Here is a 26,856-nt window from a genome sequence, read left to right as displayed (position 1 = left end):
GTGCTGCATGAGAACCTAAAGCACAGCTTCTATAAAGCACAGCAGTAGCACATTCAATTGCTCCTGAATGAGGCATTCTCATGTGCATGAAACCAACTTTTTACTCAACACTAAAACTATGCAAGTTTTTGTAACAGATGTTCCCTTCCTCCCACACCCCCTCGAACTCCAAAACTTTCCATCCAGAAAGGCTTCCAAAGGAGCCCTCCTGATTTCTGACTGGCTCTGTCTCAGACAAAAGGTCCATCTATACTTCAGGCAAGAATTTCACAAGCATTAGTCTATAGAGAGCATGTTCCAACAAAAGATAAGTACAAACTGACAGCCCTCAGCTCTGAATTCAGATATAGTTTTTTAGTTAGTTACACACACAGCCCATTTATTCATTCAAGCATTAATCTTTATAAACTGGCTGTGCCATCCTCTGTGAGGTGGGAATAATAATAATAGTAATAATAATAATAAATAATAATAATAAAGCAACTTTTAAATAATTGAGAGGCAGCACAGTGCTACAGCAAGGAGGGCTTTGACAGAAAGGATGGTGATTTGTACTGTGTATTCCGTGCAAGTCAGTTAAACCTGTCGCAACACATTACAGTCCCCGCTCGAACTCCATCTGCATGGCAGCAGCCCGAACGGTGCAACCTCCCTCCTTTTTTCTGGCACTTCCATCACTTCCAACTTCACAACGGTGAAGCCCGGCGCACGTAAAATCGCCCCTTACAGCTCAAGCCGTAGCAGGGCGCACCCCGACCCGCCAACATCCGGCTCCCGAGGGCGGCTGCCTGCCGGGCGCTGCCCGCTCCTTCCCGCCCGCCGCCGGACGCCCCCGCGCAGCGCAGGGCGGAGGTTGCCGCACGCTCCCGCGGCGGGCCGTCGCTCGAGGCACGCGGCGCACCAGCAGCCAATCGGGCGCTTCCTTTCATCCGCGGGCGGCGGCCGCCCGGCCCTGCCCTGCCCGCGCGCCGCCGAGCGCTCGGCCCCGCGCGCCGCCAACCTGATCGGCGCAGGATGTGGCCTCGCGGTGACGTCAGGGCCAGATGTTTCCCCAGACCACGCCCCGCAGGGGTCCGGGCCGCTCCGAGCAGCGATAACGGGGAGAGCTTATTCCGCTGTCACCGCGCCATGCAGGGGCTGGGGAAGCCGCGTCGTTATCGTGTGACGCGCTCGAAAACGCAGCATTAATTCACGCTCCAAGCAACAGGCTGCCGGTGCCGGGATCTATCTGCTCGTCTTTTCCTTCTTCCATTGGACTTCAGCGCTTTTTTGATCTAAGGACAAGCTGGGCGTGATCGTCACGAACAGGGTGCGTTTTTGATGGCTGCTAGGTCAGGCTGGACTTCTCCACAGAGATCTTCAGAAATAAGGAAGGGTCTGCTTGCATAACCTTTTTTTTTTTTTAACAGAAGGAAAAGTGCCTTTTTCTCACCTCTTCTGTTTGGATTTCTTTTTGAACTTATGAAAAATGGCAACGGCAGCATACGTGGATCATTTTGCAGCAGAATGCCTTGTTTCTATGTCCAGTCGTGCTATTATCCATAGTCCCAAAGGGGAGACTGATCCCCAGCCTGATGTCACAATGTGTCCTTCGTCGAATGGAGAGGAGAAGTGGGAAGTCAGAGAGACTGGGAAGGACAATGGATCGTCGCTGATGGTGGTAGCCAGCATTTTAGCAGATCTGAACCAGCACGTCCCAAACTCACCCGCTTTCAAAAGGGAAAAAACAGAGACCTTTGATATCACAGAAAAAATACACATTTCTATCACTCCTAAGGAGTTTGGGGAAGAAAGTGTGTCTTCGGCTAGTAAGCGTGGAGGAGGAAAAGCAACCACACCTACTAGCCTGGCTGCAGTAACTGAGCCAAGCCCAAGACAAAAGAACAAACGCGGGAGAAGCTGGACTGACCCTGGATCACCCCAGAAAAAGCACAAATGCCACTATGTGGGGTGTGAAAAAGTTTATGGCAAATCTTCCCATCTTAAAGCTCATCTAAGGACCCACACAGGTTAGTTGCAATCCAGCCAGAGATTTATTTGTTACAGCTTGGTAATCAAAATGAATGTTGGAAAACAAACAAAAAAACTTGTATTTGGCCACCGTTATGTTTTCACCTTTCAGAACTCACGCTAGGAAAAACTAACCAACCGAAAAAAAAAAAAAAGAAAAAAAAAAAAAAGTCCTCTGGGAATAAACCCTCCTTACTGGGCATTGGTTCAAAGCCATGTTGCCCTTTTTATTACCTAATATCACAGAGAACGGAGCGTTTGTCGTCTGTGTGGATCCTACCAAGCTGTAATTTTTAGTTGCTAGCTGCCTTCTTCGGTGCATCTTCTACTTCCCTTTCCAAAGCTTCTTACCCTCCCCCACCTACTTTTTTCTGCCTTGTGCTCCCATCGCTGCCTTTATACCTGTTTATTGCTTCCCATACAAGAATCAATACCCTTAATACTTTAAAATTAAATGTTCTAGAGGCATCCAAACGGCTGTGTTTGTTTCTTTCTTTAGCAGGCATTTTTGTGAAACTAGAGCAGGCAAGAAGGCAGTTGAAAGGCTAAACATGAGTCACAAGGAGATACTGAACATAAGCGCAGAGGGACATGGGCGGCCTCAAAAAAGCTTTTGAGGGCTGATTTCAGTAGCAACAACAACAAAACATTTGAACGCTAACGCTAACTTTTTCTGACCAGCATTCACTTCTTGGTGAATTTGACCCCTTCTTTGTTGCTGCTGTATGAGTCACGCTCACACAAAAAGTTGAAGCCTTGCAAGCACCATGGAAGCTATTGAAACACTTAGGAATACTATCTTGAAAAGGGCCCTGTGATATGCCATACTTCACACCTCTGCCTAGTGGTGGGGAGCAGGATGGCCTGCTTCACATGGGGAGCACCAGAAACTGGGGAGATTAATCTCTGCTGGAGATCTGGGCAAAGCACTTATGGCAAGGCACCACACAGATGAAGGCAGGCTCGTGCAAGCTGTTCCACTGAGTTATTCAGACAAATTAGTTTACTAAAGTCTGTGATCAGTTTACTTCTGATGTTCAGAAAAAGATCAGAACCACACGATAGACACCTCCTGAACCATTATAAATTAGAAGTGGCAGCCCCACCCACACAACCAGACCTCTACATGTATACCTAGCTTTTCCTGCTGCCTTCTTGGTATAAAACAAGAGCCACGCTAAACTGAGGATGTGTTTTGCTCTGTGGGAGAGAATAAAGACCCATCAAGTGAGAGCATATGGACGGACAATTCCCTGTGCAGCACAGCCAAAGGAACAGCGTGTTCCTGGCACCCCGGGCAGCTTGCCCTGCTTTGCACTGTGCAACTGTTCTCTGCCTGTTTGGAGTTAGACAGAAAAGGTGTTTGCATGGAATTGTCTCCATTATTTTTAGTTCTTTTGCTCTCATTTCTGGCCTTTGCCATTGCCCTAGAAGTGAAGAATAAACTCAGCAACGTTACTGGGTTCTCAAACCAACTGGATACCTAGGGGAACTCCCCGATTAAAGAGGAGGGCTGGGCCATGCCCGCCCTGCAGGGAGAGGAGCAGAGTAGGGGGAGCAGCGCTCCGGGCTGCCACTGAGCAGAGTCATTTGGGGACGCTGGCTTGCCTCCAGGTTCTCGCAGTTGTGTGGGTTGTTTTTTTTTTAACTCTTCATTTCCTGTATTATTTTTTTTTTCAGGTCTGTAAGGCTTAATTAATTATTGCTGTAACTAATGGCACAGAGAGAGAAGGAGAACATGTGCATGAGAGCTAGAGGAAAAGCAGGAAAAGGACTGGTTTTGCCCAGGGAGTGGCAGGACCCTCAGGAACTAGAGCTTCTTTGTGGTGCCTTTTTTGTGTCTCCAGTGTCTGTGTGGGAAGCTTTAAACTAAGCTGCCAAGTCTTCTTCCTCACTGGCAACAGGTCTGTCCCTGTTTGGATTCAGTTTTAAAGGCTTTAACACCTCTTACTTGTCTTTAGTGTTTCCCAAGGTGTTTGTGCTGTTTTTATTTATTTTTCTTAAAGTAAGCTGTGACAGGCTTGGAAAAGCTAACAATATGCAGTGACTTACAGACTGGTTGAACTCCAAAACACATAATGGGGTTCTACTGGTTTAGAACATGGGCCTTGGGTCTCCTCTGCTTTTCAGCGACCAAAAATTTACCTAGCTAAACATGTACACATTGGTCTACCCATCTGTCACGTGCGTAGGATAGTGGCTAGCCACACCACCAGACAGTGGATCAAGCACTCCAGTAGAATGTGAAATGTACTTTAAGCAGCTGCCCTAGTAACTCCCAAATCTGATTACTAAGCACCAACCAAAAGCTTCTGCTATGGAGTGAAAATTTTCCATGTGCTGTAGGACTAGACCAGCTGGTATTTAGGGGCAAATTGAAGTACTGCAGGCTAGAAGATACCAATGATAGTGCTGGAGGTATTTGTACAGTGTAGTTTATGAACAGCTTTAGAAACTTGCTTGCTTTTGTCAGCCACTGTGCTCACAAATTAAAGGCTTTGCTCTTCATGTCTGGAAGAAGAGCAAGCAATATCACTGATGTTACGGCGCGGCGTGGCAACACTTTCAAGTGTTATTCAGTTAAATCTAGTCCACATTCATACAAACTGAAAGCTGGCATTATTTTCGGGCTGTTTGGTGTTTCATATGAATTCTTTCAATTGTTCTAGCTCAATTTCAGTGCTCAAGTGGCCAGACAGCAGTGTATAGGATGCTAATTAACCCATTTCTAACAGAAGCAAAGCTAGAACAACAAAGGAGGCAGCATCTTCCTTTTTTCCTTAGGTCATTGCTTGGACTAAAGTGTTTTAGAGTGAAGCTGTATGTGCTAGAGTGATCCATAGTGTCTTGTATTTTGTATGCCAGCAAGTTAGGCTAGCTTAACCTTTGGAATGCTTCATCTTTATTAACAAAAACAACCTTGAACCAGGCAGATAACACTGGTCACCAAGATGTCTGCAATTCTCTCTGCCAGCCTGCAAACCCTTCCCCATCCCCCTAAGTTTCCTTTCATGTTTATATTTTCCACCCCACCCACTCACTGGATGTGCTGGAGTTTACCATGATCATCAGCCACAAAGCCCTTGAAGATTTAATGTTTACCAGAAGGTTATATTTAGTATCAGTGGGTAACGTCAAGTCCAGATTCTTTTCCACTGAGGTTCCCGTGGACCTCAGAAGCTGTGTTGTGCTCCACAGATGCAGCACTCTGTCTAAAGCTGTAGTGATCTCATTGATAAAAAATTCCACTGGCCTAGCAGTTTAAGAAATCCCCTTTACTCCTGAGAAGATTCCTCACCAGAAAGTACTTGTGGAAAATCAGGCAAAGCACTTACATTACAATGTTTTCCTCTTAAGCAAGTTTTCTGTGCTGGCTTACTAGGCAGGTTTGAAAATTCTCTGGAGTCACTGGTTACCAGTTAGCATCTCTGATGCTTCAGTGGGAAGAAAGAGTGCAAAGCCTGACAGCCATCTCAAGGTAAAACCTCATAGCACATGATCCACAACTCTTGTGTTTTAAGAAGTTATAGAGCGCATTGACTCACTGCATTATACAGCATACAAATATACAGAATCCCCAAAATTCTATATATTACAGCTCCCCCCAAATCACTGTGACCTCTAAAGCTTTTACCCATCCTCATTAGTACCTCATCATACATGCACAGAAAGCACAAAATACAGCATTGCTCAATTATTCCAGTGAAACTTCCTTCTGAACGTCCGAGTAATGCTCACTGAGCACTACGCCAGAATGTAGGAGGTGGTTTTCAATAACCAGAAGCGAATGTGTTTGCACTAATTAGTATGAGCTGAGGAGAAGTAGCCGCCAGTGTCAGTCTGAAGTGCTACTGTGATAAGTGTGTCTGGTGGGACAGGTCACTTAACAGTGGCTCCTCTGTCATACTGTTAAACTGTCATAGCTTACTTCTCCATCGCTGCCTGGGCATGGAAAGAGGCTACCTTATTTTAAGGCAACACTATTAGAATTTTTAGGAAACACTATTTTAAGGCAGTAACACAATTTCAAGGCAACACTAAGGAACCCATATGAAAAAAAAAAAACACCGATGTTTAACTTACGTACCATTTCTTCTCAGTCATTTCCCTAAGAATTTTTCTAATGAATTCATAACTGAGACCTGTGAAGGTGGGAAAAGTCATAATATATTTGGTATTTGAAAGCAGTCTTCTGACATACAAATGAATTGGGCCACACTCTCACAAGGGTAATGTGCCAGCAAACAATTAGGCTGGACAAAGTAGGGTGGTATTCAACCTGTGTTTATGTTTGCAAAGGAGTCTTGATATAAAGTACAGATAGTGTTTTAAAAGGAAGGATGGTTTTCACTTTCAGTTCTAGTAAATCTGATTTGTTCTACATTAAATTAAAGCACAGCAGTTAGGCACAACTTCTTTAAAATGCATCTAAATCACCTAAAAAAAGGCATCACAAAAATGCTCGTGAAGAAACTGAGCAATAAGCATAAGGTTGAGCAAGTTCACACACCAATAAAATAAGGTGTATCTTACATTTTAGCACCTCCCAATAACTGGAAACTTACGAGTTTATCTAGAAAAAAGTGGACTAATTCTGGTTCTGGCTTAAGTTCCCTTTTAGCTTCCTTTGTGCAAGCATGTAATGACTGCAAAAGGCGGTAAATGTGCATGAACTGAAGGCAGGCAATGTTGATAAAGAAACAGATCCTTACAGAAGGCTGCAACATGAGAAACTTGACACAATTCCTCCTGTTACCCAGCTAGTGCTGTGTACCACTAGTTCAGACCATCTTCTAAGCTAGCAGCTCTGGATGCCAGACTGAACACGAAGCTGCCTTCACTCTCAATGGGACACCAGCTGAAACTGGAAGTGATTTCCCACAAGCAGGAGCACAGTCTAAGCAAATTTAGATGCTGTTCCACAATCTCAGTTTTGGTGGCTCGGCCTCCAGTTTTTTTTCACTTGTGTTGATGGTTAGCTGGCTGGCTTTACATGACTAACTCACTACCATTAGCTTACATTCAGTTTATCAAATGGCTGCAGGGCACCTCTAAGCTTTTTCTGCCCCATAATACTCTTTCTTATACTGCCTTCCATTTCCTCTCCTTACCAAGCTTAGCAAAAACTTCTCTCAAATGTTATTCCTTGAAACCAGCTCAAACAATAGCCTCAAGACAGCTTCAGCTTTGAATGAAACAGTACACATCGCCCTGCAGCCTAAACCATAAGCATCCTCCCTTATCTTTGTTTAGTATGGTTGCCTGTTTGTGAACCTTACAGAAAACTGATGTTCTTAGTTGTCTCTTAATAAACTTTTAATTTTCAAAACAGTACAAAACTGCAAAGCCTTGATTTATTTTTTTTTTCTGAAAAGGCTCTGCAACTCTTGAGAAACATTCTTAATTCTTGTAAGAAAGTTTAATTGCACTTAAGAAGCGTAGTTGAAAACATGAAACAACTTCATCAATAGTCCTGCTAAAGTCCTTAGTCCAATGTGCAACTCCAAAAAAGATACGAGTTGAGCATCTTGATTCTAAGCCAAGATGCAAACAGTTTGTGTTTTTTGAAGGTAATAAATAAGCTCTACATCTTTTAAACATAAAATCTCTCAAAATAAGTACAGGACACAAAGTCCATAAAAGAGTAAGCGAATTTTAAGACTTACATTTTCAGAAGTAGCCAGACAGAAAAAAAAGAAAATTACCTCTGCTCCCTCCATTTATCTCACTAGTTCAGGATTGAGTAATAGGATTCAATCCACTCAGCTGCAAAAGAGTTTGGGTTTAATTGATTATGTGGAGAATTCAATTGGTGACAGCTGCATTTGCCACACACTTGAGTAGTATTAGCTACAAAAAAAGCACTAAACCTTCTGACAGTTACACAGATTTTCTATGGAAGTCTTCTCCTTTCCCTGCACCCTTTCCAGTCTTTACAAAGGTATTAATCATTCATCAGTTTCTGAATGGTTAATAACAGGATAGTCTGAAAGCTGTTATCTATGAGATACATATGTTTTGGGTCATTTAGAATAATAATAGGAGATGAATTTGTACTTGCCTGGTTATCACAATCCAGTGTACAATACAGTATGTACTTAGAAAAACCAAAAGCTATGTATGAGAGTATTTTGCAATGGGAGGAAACATACGATAAAGTTCATAGAACTAAAGAACACTGTGTCCCACTATTATCGTTCTACATCCATTGAACATCTACATCTTGTCAAGAATTTCTTCATCCAGTCCAAATGCTGAAGCTTGTTGCCACCATTTTTGAAATACTATAGAGGACATGACAGAACATATGAAGAACAATTAATTCTGGCATATAGGATGTGTGATAAAAATAAATTGTTTAGGAAGACCGGAGTAATGATTAAGTCTGCTATTTAACAGCTGAAGTTGCTTGTCACCTTCAAAAAAATCTCTCTGAAATGATTGTAGAAGGCAGTGACCATTTTGCATTACTGAAGAGCAGAATAAAAAATTGAGCAAGTACTTCAGAAATTGGGACCATAAGAGAAGGTCTCTCTGCCTACCTTATTGGAGAAATAAAGCTGTTGATAACAACTGATAGAGGTTAGGTATTGGAGTAACGAGCCTTTAAAGCAAAATTGTTCATGTCATTGTCATAACTGAGATGGAGAGAGGATTGACCAAAGAAAAATCTCTTATTTCTCCCTCTTCATCACTATCTTTGAAGGCGGTGTAATCAGCATAGCTAAATATTTTCTCTCTGTAAACTTTTCCCCAACCTTTCTCTGTTTGCTTTTGCTGAGTGACGGGAAGAGGAAGATGACAATTTGTTTAAAAGACAAATGAGCACTGAGTCTGACGAGGGGATACATGGTCGGGTTATGTTGCATAGAAACACAGTCAGTAAACCAGAAAAGAAAATCTACAGAAAGAAAACCAAGCAATTTGTGACTTCCATAATTCTTTGCAAATTACATTTTGCTGAGACAAGTTCTGCTCTGGCAGCGAGTTGCCAATGCATGCATCCTGGGATCTTACGTTAGGAGAGCAGAGGGTAATTAAGAGAAAAATCCCAAAGATGTGTGTCTTGCAGATAGTCCAGAATTGCACGTGAGGAGTGTGCTTGTATTAGAAATTAATTATAGCCTTAGGGAAAAAATGTTCTGAAGTACCTGTGGATGATTTTTGTGCAGTAGTACGTGCAATGCTTCTCTGCAGGACACTGGAAACTATTTGTATGTCATACAAGTTCTGTATAAACAAATCTTTCGTGAAACTGTAATTCATTAAGAACTGAACTCAGTCAGGTTTCAACTGAAAAGAAGGTGCCTTTAACCATTCAAAACACAAGTGTTGCATTGTGTTATTGCCTGGTAGAACATGGCTATGGCACGTCCAAGAGCACAAACCTGGAACTTGTTTATGTTGGACATGTGGTTTCTAGTTCTGTTTTATAACTTAAGTATGTTCCAATTTTTTTCCCCCACCTACCAGACTTGGATCAGCTGTTCGGAAATCAGTGGTGACAGAGCCAAAAAATTTCTGCTCTTGCAGGACAGTCTTTTAATGCAGAATAGTCTTTGAAGCCTCCATTCTGCAGTATTTGCAGAGGTATCCTTTTGTTACCAAGTAGGTTTTTATTAGGTAGATCCACATGGGCAGTGAGCTCATTATCATGCTGTGTATAGTTTAACAAAGCTATACAATGTAGGTTATTCAAGTTCAAGCACTGAAGCCAGACACACATATCCTGTATTTTTCACATCTTGCAGATTCAGCAGGTCGTACATGGCCTCCACTTAAAAGTTTTTCAAAGTTCGGAGTTCCATCTTTGTAACTACTGGTGGAAAAAGAGACCTCAGAAGCTTTTTTTGCAGCCCTAACAAAAAACATTTACTTACCAGGAACTTGGCACAAGTCAAATGGTACTGAAGTGCACATATCCTGAAACGACCTTTGGTGCAAGGGAAAGATTTTCTGTAATCAGTTACAGCATTTTTGGAGTGCTCTCAGGAATTACAGGCAAAGTATTTCTGATGGACTGGCTGTTGGCACTGCAGTCAGTGGATCAATAAGCTATCTTAGATTTATTGCACATTATGTGTTTTCCGGTCTGAAACACTATTCAGTTATAAGTTAAGTTTTTGAAATATAGGAACCCAAAGAAATTTCATGGAAGAGTACTGTATTGCTGCTATGCATTTGGCAGCTTTTCATCAGCTTTGGTCCTGCAGCAAACAAAAGCAACTCAGCAAAACATGAGCAGAATGAGCTGGCTGGTTATGTGGTCTTTACTATCACTGACAGTAGTTCTAAAACTGCACAAGGACTGGAGCAGAAATGCTAAGCACTTGGTTCCAGAGGAAGACCAGCAGAGGTACAGCAGCTGAAAAAGAGTCATTGACTCTTCTTCAGCTACATGGCTGTATTTCCATTAGTGGGCCTTAGAGCAGAACCAGCTGAGAAGGGTTAGAGCATGGCAGCCTAGTCTGTCTTATTTCCTGCCACAATTGTCTGCAATGGTGAGCTGCTTGTTAACAACTCCAAGAAATATTTGTCTTGCAATTTAGGTTAAGTAAATGAAATTACATTGGTACAAATTTATATGCAAGACTCGGACTTTATAGATTCTTGCAAAACCTCATGGTGTCTATGGGGCTTTCCTAGATTCTTTGCTTCATAACTTAGAATTCCACTGTAGCAAACATGAACAGAGATTCTACTGACTAATTCCTGTTATGTATTGGGGGGGGGGTTAACAAATTTAAGTTTGTGATTTCTTGTGATGCCAGCAGAACAGCAGAGTAGCATTAATATGTGATTACTTCGGCAGTTTTTGTTTGTTTTGGCGATTAATATATTTTGGAAAACCAATGTGAATTGTATGCAGCTTTTATGCACGCATGTGAAAATATTAACAGAGCACTGAAAGCCCCTCTAAGTCAATGGAAATTTCCATTTGGCATATGTATGTTCATACGAGCAGTGCCAATAGAATGTTGGCAAATACTAATCTTATTGTATAACAAACCCAGGGTGTATTTACAAAGTTGGTTTTTGAAATTGTAAGAGCACAGCCAAAACAAAGCTGGATGTCTTGGATACCCTGGAGAATTAGTTATCTGCCACCACTCACAGATAGATGTTTTTCTCCTTTATGCAGAGATGCACAGCATCCGCACCTTCCGTTTTCTCCTACTGTAATCATTCTTGGAAATTACTGAATTCTTCTCACTAACATGACATACAAAAGACTTGCAGAAGCAAGAATATGCTACTAGTGCTGTGCTACTAGTGGGAACACAGCTGCATATTATGGGAACGTAATGCTACTCAAGGTTCATTCCACAACTTTCTTAGCATCTCCTCTGCATATACATACATCAAATAAGATCAGTAATTACTTTTACATATTGAAGGAGATTTCCAACCATTTTCTACATTCTCCTTCCAGCTTCAGTCAATTTTCTGGTGTTGGCATCTCCTCTCAGTCTGTTGGACAATTTTATTAATGGCATCACCTCGTTGACCAAATCAGCCATGATTTAAGTGAGCATCTTTTTGAGTCTAACTTCTGGGGAACTGTTTTAATTAACAGATGACTTCAGAGAATAAGATGGTTGAGCATCCCATCAGTGTTGTCACTGCTGTGCTCAATGAAGTAAAGGTTGTAAAACAATTGGCACAAATACTTTTCTGTGAACTCTGTCCCAGACTTATAAAAATGGGAAACATACCAAAGAAATGTGTTTAGGAACATGACTGTCAGACACCTTATTAAGAACCTTATTAAGGTACTAATTATGGAGCCCTCCTTACATAACGCAGAGACAAAACTGGATTGAGAAACAGCTTCTAACCTGTGCTTGCCAAAGCACAGGTGGTCAGCAGCAGCTTCTTCTAAGCAAAGTTTCAGGATGTCTCCAAAGGAGTGTTTTGTTTTGCTTTAAATGGAGTAAAGAACATTTTGTCATTTTGTTTCTTAAAGTAAGTTCAGTTTACGGAATTGACAGTTTCTGCTAAAGAGCTTGGACTGAGCAAACATGCTGTTTCTCTGCCAGTATAAGCTCTCACCTGACTCACAGTACAAGATCCAGAAGGCGAAGGGCTATTCATTTTTAGATTCCATTGCTAACATTGTATACAGGTGAAAGCCATGTAGAACTCACTGTTTTGTTTCTTTTTTTTTTTTTTTTTTTTGTTTCTTTTTTTTTTTCCTGCATTTCTGTACATCAGTTTTTGAGCAGTGCTGCCTCTGGAGAAAACAATATCACTGACCATATCAAGGCAGGATCAACTCTGTAACGATAAGCGATTGTAAACCTACATCCTTTTTCCATCCTTTAAAATGACATTACTTGATAGGTTGCTGTTAATTCCCTGAAGCTTTAGGGATCAATAAAATAAATTAAAAAGTCACAGCTCTTTCACTGTGCTTGACAGGATAAAATAACATAGATTTGAGTACTCTCCATTTTCTCAGTCTAACATGGAACTTTGCAGTAGCATTCTTTCATTCTTCTTTCATCCTCATCTTGACTGGTGTCCTTACAGACTGTTTATGAGAACATAATTCAATTTTTGTATGCTATAGGGCCCATATTTTTGAATGTACAAAATCACTGAGCTTACAAATTCTTTCCTCTCATTAAAAAGCTAGTAGGTAACAAAATCTTGGGTGAATCCAGGTTACACTGTGTATTTCTGTAGTAGACATAAATGTTGTAAGCTGAATACGGTCACTGCTGCGTGTAGTAGATCCCATAGGTCAATCAGGGAGACAGACATTTGGTATAAGCTACATTTTTCTGTATGTTTTATGTATATATGTATTATATATACACACACATACACACAGACATCTGCTTTCATAGATGTTGAGTTGAATTTATCACAGAAAGATGAATATGTTACAACACCTGATGTAATACACTCAGATTTTCTTCTCTGCATGCTTTGGAGGAATTGAGCTATACTCTCATTTGCAAATGATAGCTTTGCAAGTTATCATTTAACTGTTTTCTCAGCTAAGTAGTTGTAGAGTTTTGTGGTATTCCCTTTCTGAAGAAACTAACATGAGTGCAGTTCTTGCCATTTCAAGTACAAACACAGTAAGAACAAGAATGCTGCAGCACAACTGTTTCTCACTTTGAAATCAGACTTTTTTTTCTTAAGCATACAGTCCCTATATTTATACTATATACTGTAAGTATATAGTTCCTAAGTCAAGCTTGTGCATGGCTCTTCTGATTATAAAACACAGATGCAGCTCCTTACGGCCATACAGAACTCTACTGACCCAGCAGTGGTCAGTAAATAATCAACTCTAATTCTTCCAGCTTCTGCATTACTTTGTGTGTGGACTCCCTGTGTCCAATTCCTTCTCCCAAATGGCAAGAGAACAAGCTTGAGCTGCCTCGCCCAGAATGCTGACTTTATTCTCTTATAGCATTTACAGCCTTGAGTAGTAGAACAGAAGAGTTATAGTGAAAAGGTGATGTACAAATGTTCCTCTATAAGCATGCAGACAGCACTGTGTATTTAACTGTACAGTGCTGATGTTCTCTATTCCCTGCACCAAATAGTAAACATCCGTTTGTGACTACTGAAGTATCATCTTTCCAGACCCTAATATTTTCTTACTTGCCTATTATTCACAAAGAGTAACATTCTTAAAAGTGAGTTGTAAAAAGTTTTCTTGTCAAAACAAAGTAGAAACAAGTATCAAAGAATTGACTGGAATTCATGATCAAAGCACCGTGTGCTCCACATCATTTGTAGGAATAACAGGCCGTCCCGCTTGGCACTGTCAAGCTGCAGCAGCAATAGTCAGAGCATCTCAGTTTCCCAAAGCTAACTCAGGGTACAGCATAGCTCATGAAATTGCAATTCCTGCTTTCTTTGATTTTATTTAGTCAGCCTGGTGTAACAGAATCTTCTGATGACTCGAGTTTATGAACCTTGCATCTCTGCACATGGCATTCCTGAATTTCAGCTCAAGGCTCCTCACAGCTGCCTGCGTTGTGCTGAGCAGGGGGTAAAAAATATGGACAGGGAGTCAAGGAGTCAAGTTCAAATCATTTTATAGTTCCCAGACTTAGAACTAGATTGAACAAGAATCTAAAAGGAAATAAGAGCAGGTGGGGACTTCTGTGATCTTTTCCAAGTGAAAATGATGTCTCGTGCTCTGGATGTCTCGTGTTCTGGAGGCAGCCTACAGACTTGCATGTCAGGGATCATCTGTTAGAATGTCAAATAATAGCCTAAAATAAACTGCATTTTCTATTATGCTGTACAGAACTTTTCTATCTATCTAGAAAGCTTCTCCTGAAGATCCTTGGCAACAGAAAAACTTATTTTGCAGAGTATTTCATTAGCCCCTCTGCTTTAGGCAGGCAGTCTGTTGAACTAATCTGTTGTACACAGAATGAGAAGTACCATCTCAACAAGCCAGAAAGGTTCTTCTTCTGACCCAAATGAGCAAGGCTGCTAAAGAGCAGATCTGCTAGCTTCTTAAATGATAAAGTGTAGCAGAGCATGAGTAAATATGCCTGAGGCACTAATAATTTATATTTTAAGAAGTAATAGAGATCTTTTCACTACAGTTTGTATGCCTATAGAGCGATTGCATCTCGACATGAATATGACCTTTAGCTCTCATAACCTCCATTAAGTGCTTACTCTGGCAATAAAACAGCGAGTCAAATTCACATCCAAGTTGCTTTTTAACTGCTTTATAGAGCAAGTGGTGGCTGCTGAACATTGTATGTCCATAGTATCCTTCCTGCATACTAGCCACATTCTGCACTGAAACGTAAGTGGTTGTAAGGCTAGACTATTCTGTAAGGGGAAGCAATGAAAACATGAGCAAGGCATGCAAAGACAAACAGTTATATTAAATAAAGAAGCCATGTTTGTATATATACGTACAATTTTATGAATTCCAAAACAGTGATGATGTTCCTTTCAATACCACTTTGAAAAAAAGATAAATGAATCCAGATAGTTCCTGCATTTCCAAAGAAAAGAGAGAAGCTTTCGAAGTTATGTATTCCAAGACAGCCTGGACAAAGCCTTCTTTGAAATATGTCTGTGTTCTATGTAAAATCTTCACATTATGGCTACTAAATCCAAAGCCATACTCGGATAACAGGATGCTAACCTGTGCTCCTCCACAACCACATACTCACTTCATTCATTGCCAGTGCTCACTGCCATAGAGGCCACGGCCTCTCTCCTGTATCACAGTCCCACATATCAGACATAACTGGGCTGTGACCTTGCAAGCAGATGTCCAGCAAAATACCATAGAACTTGGAGAAACTGCAGGTTCTGAGCTGTACCCAGGGGTATGCTGAAATAAACAGTGATCTTGCAGTGATGCTTATCTACTGTAGCCTCTCCTGTTGCATGGTGTGCTCCCACCATATGAACTGCTGAGGCCTGAAGTTTCACAGACTCTGAGTGAAATTGCTTTGCAGGCCTATCTAAGGAGGAATCAATCCTAAGGGCGTCTGTCTGCAACATCTCATTAATAACCAATCATTCCTATTTTGTATAGGGTATGACCAAGGTGGAAACACATGCTTTTGGAGAAAGCTTGAGACACTGGATTGGACATTCTCTAATATTCAGAGAACTGAGTGTATATACCTATGAATTAACTCCACTGCTAACAAAATAATTAAGATAGCCAAGAAATAACATGTAGAAAAGACTAAAAAGCAAGCTGAAACTAAAAAAAGAGCAAGTTATCCACTCCTTTCTAAGTATGGGGTGCTTAAAGGAGATTGTTAGATGAGGAGATGCAAAATAAACAGGAAAAGTACTGACAGCATAGGATATAAAAATGAGACTTGCAAGGGTTGAATGTTGAACTACTTGTATTTTCTAAAAAGTTGACCTGCTGTAAAAGTGTGCACATCAGAATATGAGCACATCTGTCTTCACGGAATCTGGTTCTGTTATTAAGAAGTAAAACTGGAATCCAGGCTTAAATGAGAAGTACGGCTTTACAATCTGGGTAGAAACTCTTCTGAAGTGTATGCAACAGACTTATGCATACCCTGAATGGAAGCTGCTCATGTCAGGCATCAGGCCTACTGTTTTATTACCAGCCCATAAAATTACTTCTCAGAACTGCCTGTTTCATGAAGCTGGATGCTCTGTATGGTCACTGACTGATGCTGCTCATAAACTACCTCGGTACCACCTTGCATTCTGGTACAACGCATCCAGAGTCAAAAACAAAAGTAAAATTCCCACTCCTTTTCTTCTTATGGCAAACTTTCAGTATTAAACTGCTTCCCTCAGCTATAAAGCTACGCTTATAAACTCTAGTATCACATTTCACATGTGTTGTGTTCTGTGAGGCTGTTGATTAAACAATTTGAAAGTTCACAGAGATATTTCATAGTTATAGCAAAGGGCAACTTTCCTATTTTTTGTTTGCTTGACTTCTAACAAAATAAGATGTCATCTTGTCTCCAAATCCTGGGAGATGCTGTGTGCATAGTATGTCATAACTGAACCCTCAGCGTCTATTCATGCCAAAGTATATGGACTTCAGTTGGAGGCAGATCACTTTCAACATCTTTCAAAATTCAGATAAATAAAGCACAGGTCTAAGTTTAGATGAATAATCCTTTAGTCTGTTATTTTACATAGCGGGACAACCTTCAATTAATTCGATAAGCTTTGCTTTGACAAGCATTTCTCTGTTTTTAGTAGAAAAGAATAATAAAAAAATCATTGATGTATCAACAGAGAAAAGACTGATTCATAGGGTCATGTGATTCTTTCTTTGCAGTTACTAAGGCAAGTGCTGGTAACAGTGCGGGGAGCCAAAGTCTCACAGTTCCAGCAGGAATTCAGCTGTCCTTCACACCAGATACATACAATTCATCATTACCTGTTTGCATGCTCTCCCACTTAAAACATTTGAATTAATACATGAAGGATCAGAAACATTACTGGGAACATTTTGATGAAGTCAACTTTCATCAAAAGCTCTGTTTGAACCACTACAGAGGCAGTTTTTGCATCCATTTTATAGACAATGGTGATGTGTGATGTTTCAGTTTGATTTCAAACATTCTTACAATACAAGCAACTCCAGGTTTGAGGCTTTATGTTTAGCCAAACTTTTAAGTTCTTATCTTCCAAAGTAATTCATTAGCGAGTTTCATTAGGAGACAGTATGGACTGAAGGCGATGGGGAAATGTGTGAATACATAATCTCTTTTTCCACTGAAAGAGTGGGCTGGAGAAAGAGAGAGTGCCAAGGAGTTTAATGACATTACGAGCTCCCATGGAACAGTCAGATGTCTGATCTAGAGCTGTTTTGAGCTTGCAGAGTAGGCTGGGTAACAAGTGAGGAATTCTGAGGCAGCAAAGGACAGGTCCAGACAGCCGTTCGTAATGGAAACCTCGTGTTTCTGTTGGTACCTTAACTACACATTCCCTGCAGACACATTTGGTTCAGTTATGTCAGCTGTGGGTAAGCTTTTTTTTTTTCCTTCCTGGAAGAGGGAGAATCAATGCTGTGGAGTTCTCCTTTTTGGCTCCAGTCACTGATGGCACAACATTTTCATTAACAGCCTTTGCTGTTGAAACAGAAGGTGAGCAGTGCAGCTGAAACCATCAGTTTGTAGCAATACAACGCAGCATGCTGACACAAAAGCAGCGTGGACTGTGAATGACTAAGATCTTTGTCCAGCAGATACATTCACCGATGTCCAAATTATTACTTTTCAGATTTTATTGGGATTCATTTGATAAAAACTGTGTTGAGTATTATATACACTTGAAGAGCCTTCCTCCAGTCCCTGGTCACTCTAAAAGGCTTGAACTGGCTCATCAACTGGCTGAAAAAGAGGAATAAAATCCCACATACCTTCACTGATGTTACTGTACACCGTAAGAGGCCAGACTTGTCTGACCTGTGCTGAAGGCACAACATTTTACCTAAGGAATGAAGAGAGCCCCTTGCACAACAGGCTGTTGGATGCAGGCAGGGACTCTAGGCTGAAATTCCTCTGCTGCGGTGAAGCAATAGGTCCGACTTGCTGATTAGTACTTACAGTTTTTCGTTTTGCAGTCCTAGGATTTTTTTGAATTATATTTACTGAAAAATATAATTGATCATTAGAAAAGGAAAAACACCACCACCTTTTAGTTTTGTCAGTAATACCCTAATATGTTTAAAGATTCTACTTACAGCATTTCTTTCTCTTATTTTCCATTCACAATAGAGATTTTAATGATTTGTTCTTATTCTTAAATTCATAGAACTGGACAGAACAACAGATCAGAAAAATCCATTAGTTAACGAGCTACTATACTAATCCCAGGTGAGCGTCACTTTGCAAAGAGTCTGATACTTCAGTGTGGTTTGGAAATGACACACCTTCCTCTCCCTAGTATGCATCACTTCATCCTTTCAACACAACACAATTTAATTATCTCGCAATTAAGTGCAAAGGCAATGGGTCAGCTATTCATCTCCATTCTTGGTACAAGGCACAGGAGAGAGAAATTAAAAGTGGAAGTTGCTGCTCTTTTAAGTCAGCAACATTTCAGCTGTTTTCCTGAGTGCAGGTTTAGGATCTGATGCCTCAGAGATAAGAAGATCCAGTAAGAGTTTTAGGTTTACTGAAAGGAATTTACAGGCAGCAATTGCAGGGGCCTAACTGAAAGAAAAAATACAACATTCAGGTTGCATTATTTTAAAATATAAAGTTGCTTTCTTTTCTGGCTGTTGGATTCCTATTCTTGTAAGAGGTAGCTGGTCTTGATCAGTCACAGTTGTACAGACTAAGAGGTATTGCAGTAAATTTGAAGTGCAGTGCTTTCAAGATGTACATGCTAATACACTGCAATCATATAGAAAGACCACAGCAAGTATGACTGAAGAGAGTTTAGACAAATACTATGTATGTGGATTTTGACAAGACCATCAGGAGGATACAGGCTGTAAGGCAGTTGCCACCATTAAGTTGTGCATCATTTTTGCTGGTCATCAAAAGAAAGCCTTACGCTGAAGCACCATCATAATTCTGTGGGGGGAAAAACATACAGAGGCTTCTCTTTCCTACCTGCCATGGCTAATCACTGCATTAATACTCAATGTATTAATGACCAGTGCACAAAAACAACTGGTCTAACTCCATCTGGATATAATCACTAACTCCCCCAGAAACTTCGCTAAGAACATCAGAAGGGAAGATATAAAAACATGAGTTGTGATGTCCAGATTAGGGAGGCATCCTTCTTAAGCGTACAAATTAGAGCACTACACAGGATCAGGAAATGAAAGAAACTTCTTTATTCACTTACTTAGGCTGGAAGGAATTCCTTGCTTCCATCTCTCTAGGAAGAGTGAAGCCAAATGGCATTTTTGGCAGCTAAGCCATGTGTACTAAAAACATGATATGAATGGTTGAAGTGATCATGAGATCCTAGTTTACACTTGTAGTATTTGCTCCAGGAATATTTTCAGTTAGACTGCTATGATTTATAATTCTTGTAAAGGTGGACAGGGCACTCTGCAACCACCTTGGCACATTTCACCTGCAAGCCCTTTCCTGTTGGCTCTTTCACTCTTTGCTGCTATCCCTTGCATTTCAACCATGCCACATTTCAGACGAGTGAAAAAAAAGATGGCTGGAATAGTGACATTTGTCTGACACTATCTTTTCCTGTCATCTATTTTTGTCTATTTTGCAACTGACTTTATTTAGAGCCTCAGACACAACACAGCTGAGACTAGATAAAAGCAAATATATAAATATCTTTTAAATGAGAGCATTCTGTACAGAATGTGGAATGTTTGTGCTCAGACAATGCAAAGGAAGATGTGAATTACACAATCATTAATTTATTAGAGAGGCAAGAATATAACCTCATCATGTTGTGAAAGGAACGGCTTGGAGTTTTGGGCAGGCAAGACTGACACACAACAGTCTTGCTGTAAAACCTTGTCATGCAGAGTGCTGATGTGGATGTGCAGAATAGTTCACGTCACTCATATTGTTTAAATAAGTAAATGATGTTGGCACACAGTCTTGCTGTTTGACAGCTGATTAGCATATCTGAAAGCATCACCTGTGCCTTACTGTTAGCAACTGACTGTGGTTAAGGCTAGGGTAGGAAGTCTGCATTATTTACATTTCTCTAGCATTGTAGGCATTGTTACTGCAGTATCTGAATGCGTGTTCATTATTTGGATTTGAGTTGTTCTAATTAGTGTTGATTATAAAGGTAAATCACACGCTGTAATCTGTGTTCTCGGATGCGATAACACGAGAACTTCCAGAGCAAATAGTAGCACACATTAACTTACAATGTAAACCTTCTGCTTAGATATTCCCCTTTCAAGAAGTATATGTGTCTAAACATCTCAGTGAAAATGTTAAGACACAGAAAATAAACCAAGGATTTAAAGAGAAATTATGGTGGCTCGTGCTGCTCTTGCCCAGTAGTAGTAGTTCCATACGGACTCAGAAAACACAAGAGCCAACAACCTATTCAATTTAATGAGTAGTCTTATTAATAGAGATGCCCACACATTCAAGTGAGTTTGCACTTATGTCTGGGTATGTCCCTGTTGGAAATCTGAACTTCAGTTCCTAAAATTCCATCACATCACAGATGTTGGAAATAGCAGAGACAAACCCAATTCTGTCAGCAGGTCATGCAACCTCACTTGTTGTTGCTCTGGGTCCTAAGGCTGGAGGGAGTGTTATGTTCCAGAGCTTAATAACATGTTGAAGTTTTTCTTTGATTTGGGCGTTTGTAATGATCTCCTGCATTGGGATTCTGGTATCTAATGACAGTCAAACTCATTCCGTAACTTTTCATTAAGAACATTACTTGAATCTCCTCCTATTCACTGACTTAATGGAGCCTAACACTGCTGAATTTGCTATCTCTGTCAGATTTGGTTATCAGAGATATTTTGTACGTCTGAACAGACACGCAAAAACATGACTGCATCTGGTTTGTATCATTTTGAACTAAGTCTCCCCAGTATCACAAATTTTAAACTGCCTGGTTTCAGTTTATAGGAATATGGAAGTTTTCGGGTTTGGATTTTTTTGGTCCCTTTTTCAATACTTCATAAAGAAATCACTGTTTGTCTAATATCAAAGCTGTTTCATATTCTCTTTCTCAAACTCAGAAGGTTAAAGGCTTGTATTTTAGCTATCCAAAAATGCTTGTTTATAAGCAAGAGAATAACAGAAATGAAAATATTCGTAAATACATGTCAATGCTATTGAAGGATGACTTTCTTTTTTTAAATAACAGCCAGTCTCAAGAAACACAGACTGTTTGGCTGTTTTTTTTTTTTCCTCAGGATAGCATTTCCTTTCTTGGAGGAAGAGTGCTTCAGTTGCACATCTATTTAACTGTCTGCTCTTTATCCTCCCCACCCAGCCTGCTGCTGGTCAGTGTTTCCAGATACATCTTAATTTTGAATATGAAAGCGTAGAAATTTAAGAATAGCACACGTGGCACATTCAGGCTTCTGTCTGTTTTCATGACAACAAGCAGTTCTGCCTGGTGAAGCAGCAGAACAGAGCAAAGATCACACAGCAAATTGTTTCTGGCTGACCAACTGTGGTTATGCATTTGGAATCCTGAAGTCCCAGGAAACAAAGAATTTCTTTGTGAGTTCACAGCCTTGGCATATGCTTGAGGATGAGAATGTAACGCATCCCAAGTCTCACAACCTGTTTTGGCATTTCAGTCATTTGTAGGTTATATTTTAAATGTGCTCAGACCTAGAGTACTTACTATGACTTTCAGTTGTTGTTCAAATGCTGGATGCAGAATCACTGAATCATTAAGGCTGAAAAATACCTCTAAGTTCACCTAGTCCAACTGTCCACCTACCACCAATACTGCCTACTAAATGATATCCCTGAGTACCACATCTAATTGTTTCTTGAACAACTCCAGGGATGGTGACTACACCAGTTCCTTGGTCAACCTGTTCAGAGCAGGACAAATATCACATAGATGAGCTGGCAAAACAGAAAGTAGATGACTCCCAAGACTATGTAGGAGTGTCATTTATACCAGAAGGGAGTCCTCAGAATTATACGTGGACCAGGGTAAAGTCAAGAATGCAGTAGAAGCATGGTAAAAATGGAGCCTGGTAGACATCAGATCTTGTTCCACCATTCCTGTAGTTTCACCATCTTTCTCATAAACAGACAGAGATGTCTTGATATAAATAACAGTTGACAAATATAAAATAATAGAAGACTTTTATGTAACACCATAAGCAAAGACTGGCCCCATATCCTTCTGAATCCTCTCCAGCAAAAGTGCAGGGAGGGGTTTTTTTTAATGCTGCTTCCAAGCATGGGCAACTCAGTAGTTTCTTTTGGCAGTCTGCTCTGGCAGACAATATAGTCAGCATTAGTAGTTATGTCTGTGCCACTGAAATAATTTCAGAAGTTAGTGCACCTGCAGAAGTCACTTAGTCTTGTTCAGTGAGCACTATGGGTTTCTTAACACAGCTGTATGTACATTTTTTCCTTTGAACTGGATGGAGTTCAGGGAGAAACAAAAAATGTTCTTGCTCATGTAATCCTGAGTTAAGATCAACTGACTGTGATTCTCAAATGTGATCACCTTTTGGAATTCTAACTCAAGCTATGTGTGATGATGTGCTGTGGCAGAGGACATATGAAGGTTACAGTTTACTGAAATTCAAAGCCACTTAAAATTGTTAAAAATTAAATACTCATCTTTAAAAGGCATCCCTTGCCAGCCTCTGAAGAGTAGAGGTCTGAATTTCTTTTTGCTCCCTTTATTTTCAAGCACAGCTGTTTGTCTTTTGGAGACTCCTTAAGTTTTCCTGAGGCCATGATAATATTCTTCCTGCCAAGATACAGCATTACAACTCTCAATATACACACTGACATACTTGACATGTTAAAAGATATCTCAAATACAGCAGTAAACATTTCCACATTAATTTATAGGATCAAATTCTGCAGTCATTCTATTAAGGCAAAATTCTAAGTACAAGATGTCCATGGGTCAGTGCTTATGCAAGACATCTCTTCTCTTGGCTGGATGCTCCTTAATGAGATTAGGCAATCAATTCATACAATCTCATTCTCTCGATTACTGCTAGTAAAAGGACATTTATATAACAACTTGCCTGCACAGAAAACCACATGCCTTTTGTTTGAGAGATGAGTCTGATGACAGACTGAGAATTTTCACCTGTAGTTTTGAAGCAGCAGCTAGGTCTTTGCCTTAATTAAGACAAGTTTGTTCCAGACAGCACTCTGTGTTTTAATGGACTAATGACTCTTATACCTACATAAGACATTCAGCATTACCTCAACAATACAATTTTTCTTTGAGGAGGCACTGCTAAGCCTCAACAAAGCTGGGAAGCACTCTAGAAAACAGATCACCACTAGAATGGTGCCAACTGCCAGATAGTACAGAGAAGAGCAACCACCAAGAAGATGTGAACCAAATTTAGAGATGGCTGAGGGGAAAAATATTTCCTAGGAAGGAGGAGTAGAAAGAGTAGACAGCAATTGGAAGAAAGACACGCACCCTCATTTTTTTTTTTGTCTGGCAGTCAAATAATCACCACAACCATCATTAACATCAAATCAGGCAGGTGAGTATGATCTTGAATGTTCCCAGACAAATCTGGGGAGTGTTTCTAGTGAAGAACGTGTGTTGTTCTCTTTTGCAATGAAAGCAAACACACAGAAGACTAACTTGGGCAACAGAAATGTCCAAAGACCATTGCCTTATAAAAAAAGAAAAAAGCCATATCTCAAAGATGAGAAACTTTGAACCTACAGGCTAGATCCACCTGTCAGACCGTGTCATTGCTCTTGTTGCCAAAGTTCTAAAGTCCTGCAAGTGCATCTGTTGCATGTCCAAAATACAGGGAGAAGACTGGTGAATTTGGTTGCACAACTGTTTTTACTGGCATGTCCCGTCATAGGCAGGAGTGTATCCAACAGATGACTGGATACATGATAAACAGCCAAAATATTTGCCTCCCATGTATTTCACATTTCATTTCTTTCAGCAGAATGAGATGTGTTCTCAACAGCTTACAGGAGAAGGCTCATGAGGACACTGAATGAATTTGCATGTTTTTTTTTAAGCAACTAAACTATATCCAGTAAACCAGCTGGTGGGGCACTAAGTTTTTAATCTTTAGTTCTGAAAGCAGTTCTGTTCATCTTAGCCGCCACCTTCTCTTTCTCAGGCTGCACAGCTACTACAAGTGTGCAGCTGCAGGCCTTTGAGACTGCCATGCATGAGCACACAGTCCTGGGAGCGATGTTTGCTATGTCTGGGTCACTGGTCCTAGGCTCAGCATCACAGATCACGGGTTTTAGGATAGCTACTGATAGCATGCCACTACCCTCACAGTGGGACGTTTATGTAGTTGAAATGCCTCCCGCCTAAATAAGACCAAAGGCAGTGAACAAGAGAACACATTGCACCTTTCAGCAAATGCAGAAAACACAAGCATGACTGTGGAGAACAGGAGATGAGAGCCTCACATTCGGAGCCTCAGAATTGCCATCCTGTACTCTTACTGCAATTGTTTCCATTTAGCTATAGAGGGAGACTTCATAACACCGTCTGAACTTTTACAGTGAGTTAAACAAACACAGGGACAGCTTGGAAGCAAATGTTCAGTAGGAATACAGTTCCAGAAGTAAAATCCAACGAACTGCCAGAGATATGAAATGCGACATCAGGGAAGGGCCAGGATCCCTGAACATCCAGTTATTAAACAAGGTATCAGTAGTTTGACTTAAAAGACTTTTTAAAATGGAATACCACAGTGGTCTCCCACCATGTTTGAGAAAGCCACTGCCTCCATCCCCTTGCATAGTAGCATCTACCTCACCCTAGCCTTTTTAACTTTTGCATATGAAAAACAGGGATAACATTGCCAGGCGTCTCCTAATCACGCCACGTTTGCTTCCTGCAGGTGAGCGGCCTTTTGAATGCAGCTGGCAGGAATGCAACAAGAAGTTTGCTCGCTCTGATGAACTGGCCCGCCATTACCGCACTCACACTGGAGAAAAGAAGTTCAGCTGCCCTCTCTGCGAGAAACGCTTCATGCGCAGCGACCATCTGACCAAACATGCCCGTCGCCATGCCAACTTCCACCCGAGCATGCTCAAGAGACGAAGTGGGAGTAATTCAAGAACAGGGTCTGTCAGTGACTACAGCCGCTCAGATGCCTCAAGTCCAACGATGAGCCCTGCCAGCTCCCCGTAGACCTACCTGCACTGGATGTCAGCACTTTGCCTCTAATGCCTAACGCGGAGTTCTGTTTGTGTTGCACACATTTTAAAGATCCTATCGCTTTCCCTCCTCAATTCTTCCCTGACCCCTACTTTTTATATATATATATAAAATCAGTAAATAGCTGCCTCCCACTGCAATTTTCAGTCACATTTTCTTCACCCAACCACACAGCGGCCATTCTAACCTCATGGACGTAATGACGGACTTACATGTTCCACTTAGTGACTCCTGCTGTCTCAATATTTCATACATTTTACAACCACAAACAGATCCTCTTGATTATTCTTTATAAGAAAATGAGAAAATCTAAAAAAGAAAAAAAAAAATTAATTCACCTCAGGTGTCAAAAGTAGTTTTGTAAGACCAGATTGCACAACATGAACATACATAACACTTACAAATCAACTGTGTTGGATGGTGTCCCCCTTCTCCTTTCTCAGGGATGGATATTTATGTTACACAATAACTACAATGAAGACACACCCTAACCGCAGCCTTATTCTGTAAATAGATTTGCACTCAGAAGCTTTTTGTTAGGTTCTTTCACACACTGGGGAAAAAAAAAAACAACAGACAATACAAAAACCAAACCAGTACTGGAATGTAGTACCAGACTCTTCTATTGTTTGTATTCCTGGCTATACATCTGCACCGGGGAGCATCTAAACAGGATCTTCTTTCTTGAAACTGCCCTCTGCTTTTGACAGCAAGCTACCTTCTCCCGTCACGATGAAGAGGCTCCCAAACCAACTTCCTATTCCAAAAATCTCCATGGAATTGATAAACTACTAATTATTTTTGTTTTATGCCAGATAAAATTCTGAGCAAATAATTCTAAACAAGATGCCTTAAGTAAATAATGTAAATCACGAGGAAACGCGTTTACACTGGGTAACACTGTATTACAAAGTGACACGGAATCTCAGAGGCATTCTTTTTTCTCCAAGTTCTTAAGCTCTCTGCACTGTGGAGCAGCAGGGACCAGCAGAACACTCAAACCAAACCACACTGACTTGAATGATTTTCTTTATCCTTTTTTTTTTTTTTTTTTTTAATTATTTGTTTTAACTGAACTACGGAAATAGAGTAACTGAACCAATGCCCATCACTGGTTTATCAAGGTACTTACCTTCTGTACAGTTGTATCTTAGTAAGACAAATTGCTTAAGACGGCCTCTGTTTCCTGTTGTATCGCAATCATGGTCACTGATAAAAGGAAGAGAAAATTGCAAGGTATTCTGACTACAAAAATAAAATATGCATTTCTAGGTGTTACAAAAAAAAAGGCATTTTAGCTCTCCTTACAGTTTCTTAAAAACAGAAATATCAGCATAAAGAAAGGTTCTGTTATTTCTGAAGAACTGCTTCAAAGATAAAGGGAATCTTAGCTGTTTTTCAATGACTTTGAAGTATTGGGCAAAATATAGAGCACGAGGAAGTAGACCTTCATCATGTTTTGCATGGTAAGAAGTACAGCAAAAAACCAGAGCACTGCGATGTCCCAGAGAAATACGCTTTGTTTTGGCTGGTTCTGATGGTGCATGC

At 40.6% G+C, this 26,856-nt stretch overlaps 1 protein-coding gene and 1 long non-coding RNA gene across 2 annotated transcripts; one reads left to right on the top strand and one right to left on the bottom strand.

Moving 5' to 3' along the window:
- The first annotated feature begins 1,014 nt into the window (after positions 1-1,014).
- Positions 1,015-26,597, top strand: KLF13 (Kruppel like factor 13). Its single transcript, XM_042875864.1, has 2 exons — positions 1,015-2,009; positions 24,989-26,597. The coding sequence occupies exons 1-2, from the start codon at positions 1,469-1,471 to the stop codon at positions 25,279-25,281; spliced, it is 834 nt and encodes a 277-aa protein (XP_042731798.1). The 5' UTR covers positions 1,015-1,468; the 3' UTR covers positions 25,282-26,597.
- On the bottom strand, positions 17,682-21,163 carry LOC122182510. The gene is made up of 3 exons (XR_006179840.1): positions 18,209-21,163; positions 17,956-18,115; positions 17,682-17,855 (listed from the first exon to the last, which is right to left on the bottom strand). It is a non-coding gene; the product is annotated as an uncharacterized LOC122182510 (long non-coding RNA).
- Positions 26,598-26,856: the final 259 nt, after the last annotated feature.

This window comes from Lagopus leucura, unplaced genomic scaffold, assembly GCF_019238085.1.
Source record: "Lagopus leucura isolate 7727_CA_CO unplaced genomic scaffold, USGS_WTPT01 Super-Scaffold_100015, whole genome shotgun sequence".
Classification (NCBI taxonomy): domain Eukaryota; kingdom Metazoa; phylum Chordata; class Aves; order Galliformes; family Phasianidae; genus Lagopus; species Lagopus leucura.
This window is presented reverse-complemented; position numbering and strand designations above follow the sequence as displayed.

Bases quoted from the DNA above. Each gene is read 5' to 3' on its own strand.
- KLF13 (XM_042875864.1), top strand. From the start codon at position 1,469: ATGGCAACGGCAGCATACGTGGATCATTTTGCAGCAGAATGCCTTGTT. The intron at 2,010-24,988 runs GTTAGTTGCAAT...TGCTTCCTGCAG, and splicing joins TCATCTAAGGACCCACACAG to GTGAGCGGCCTTTTGAATGC.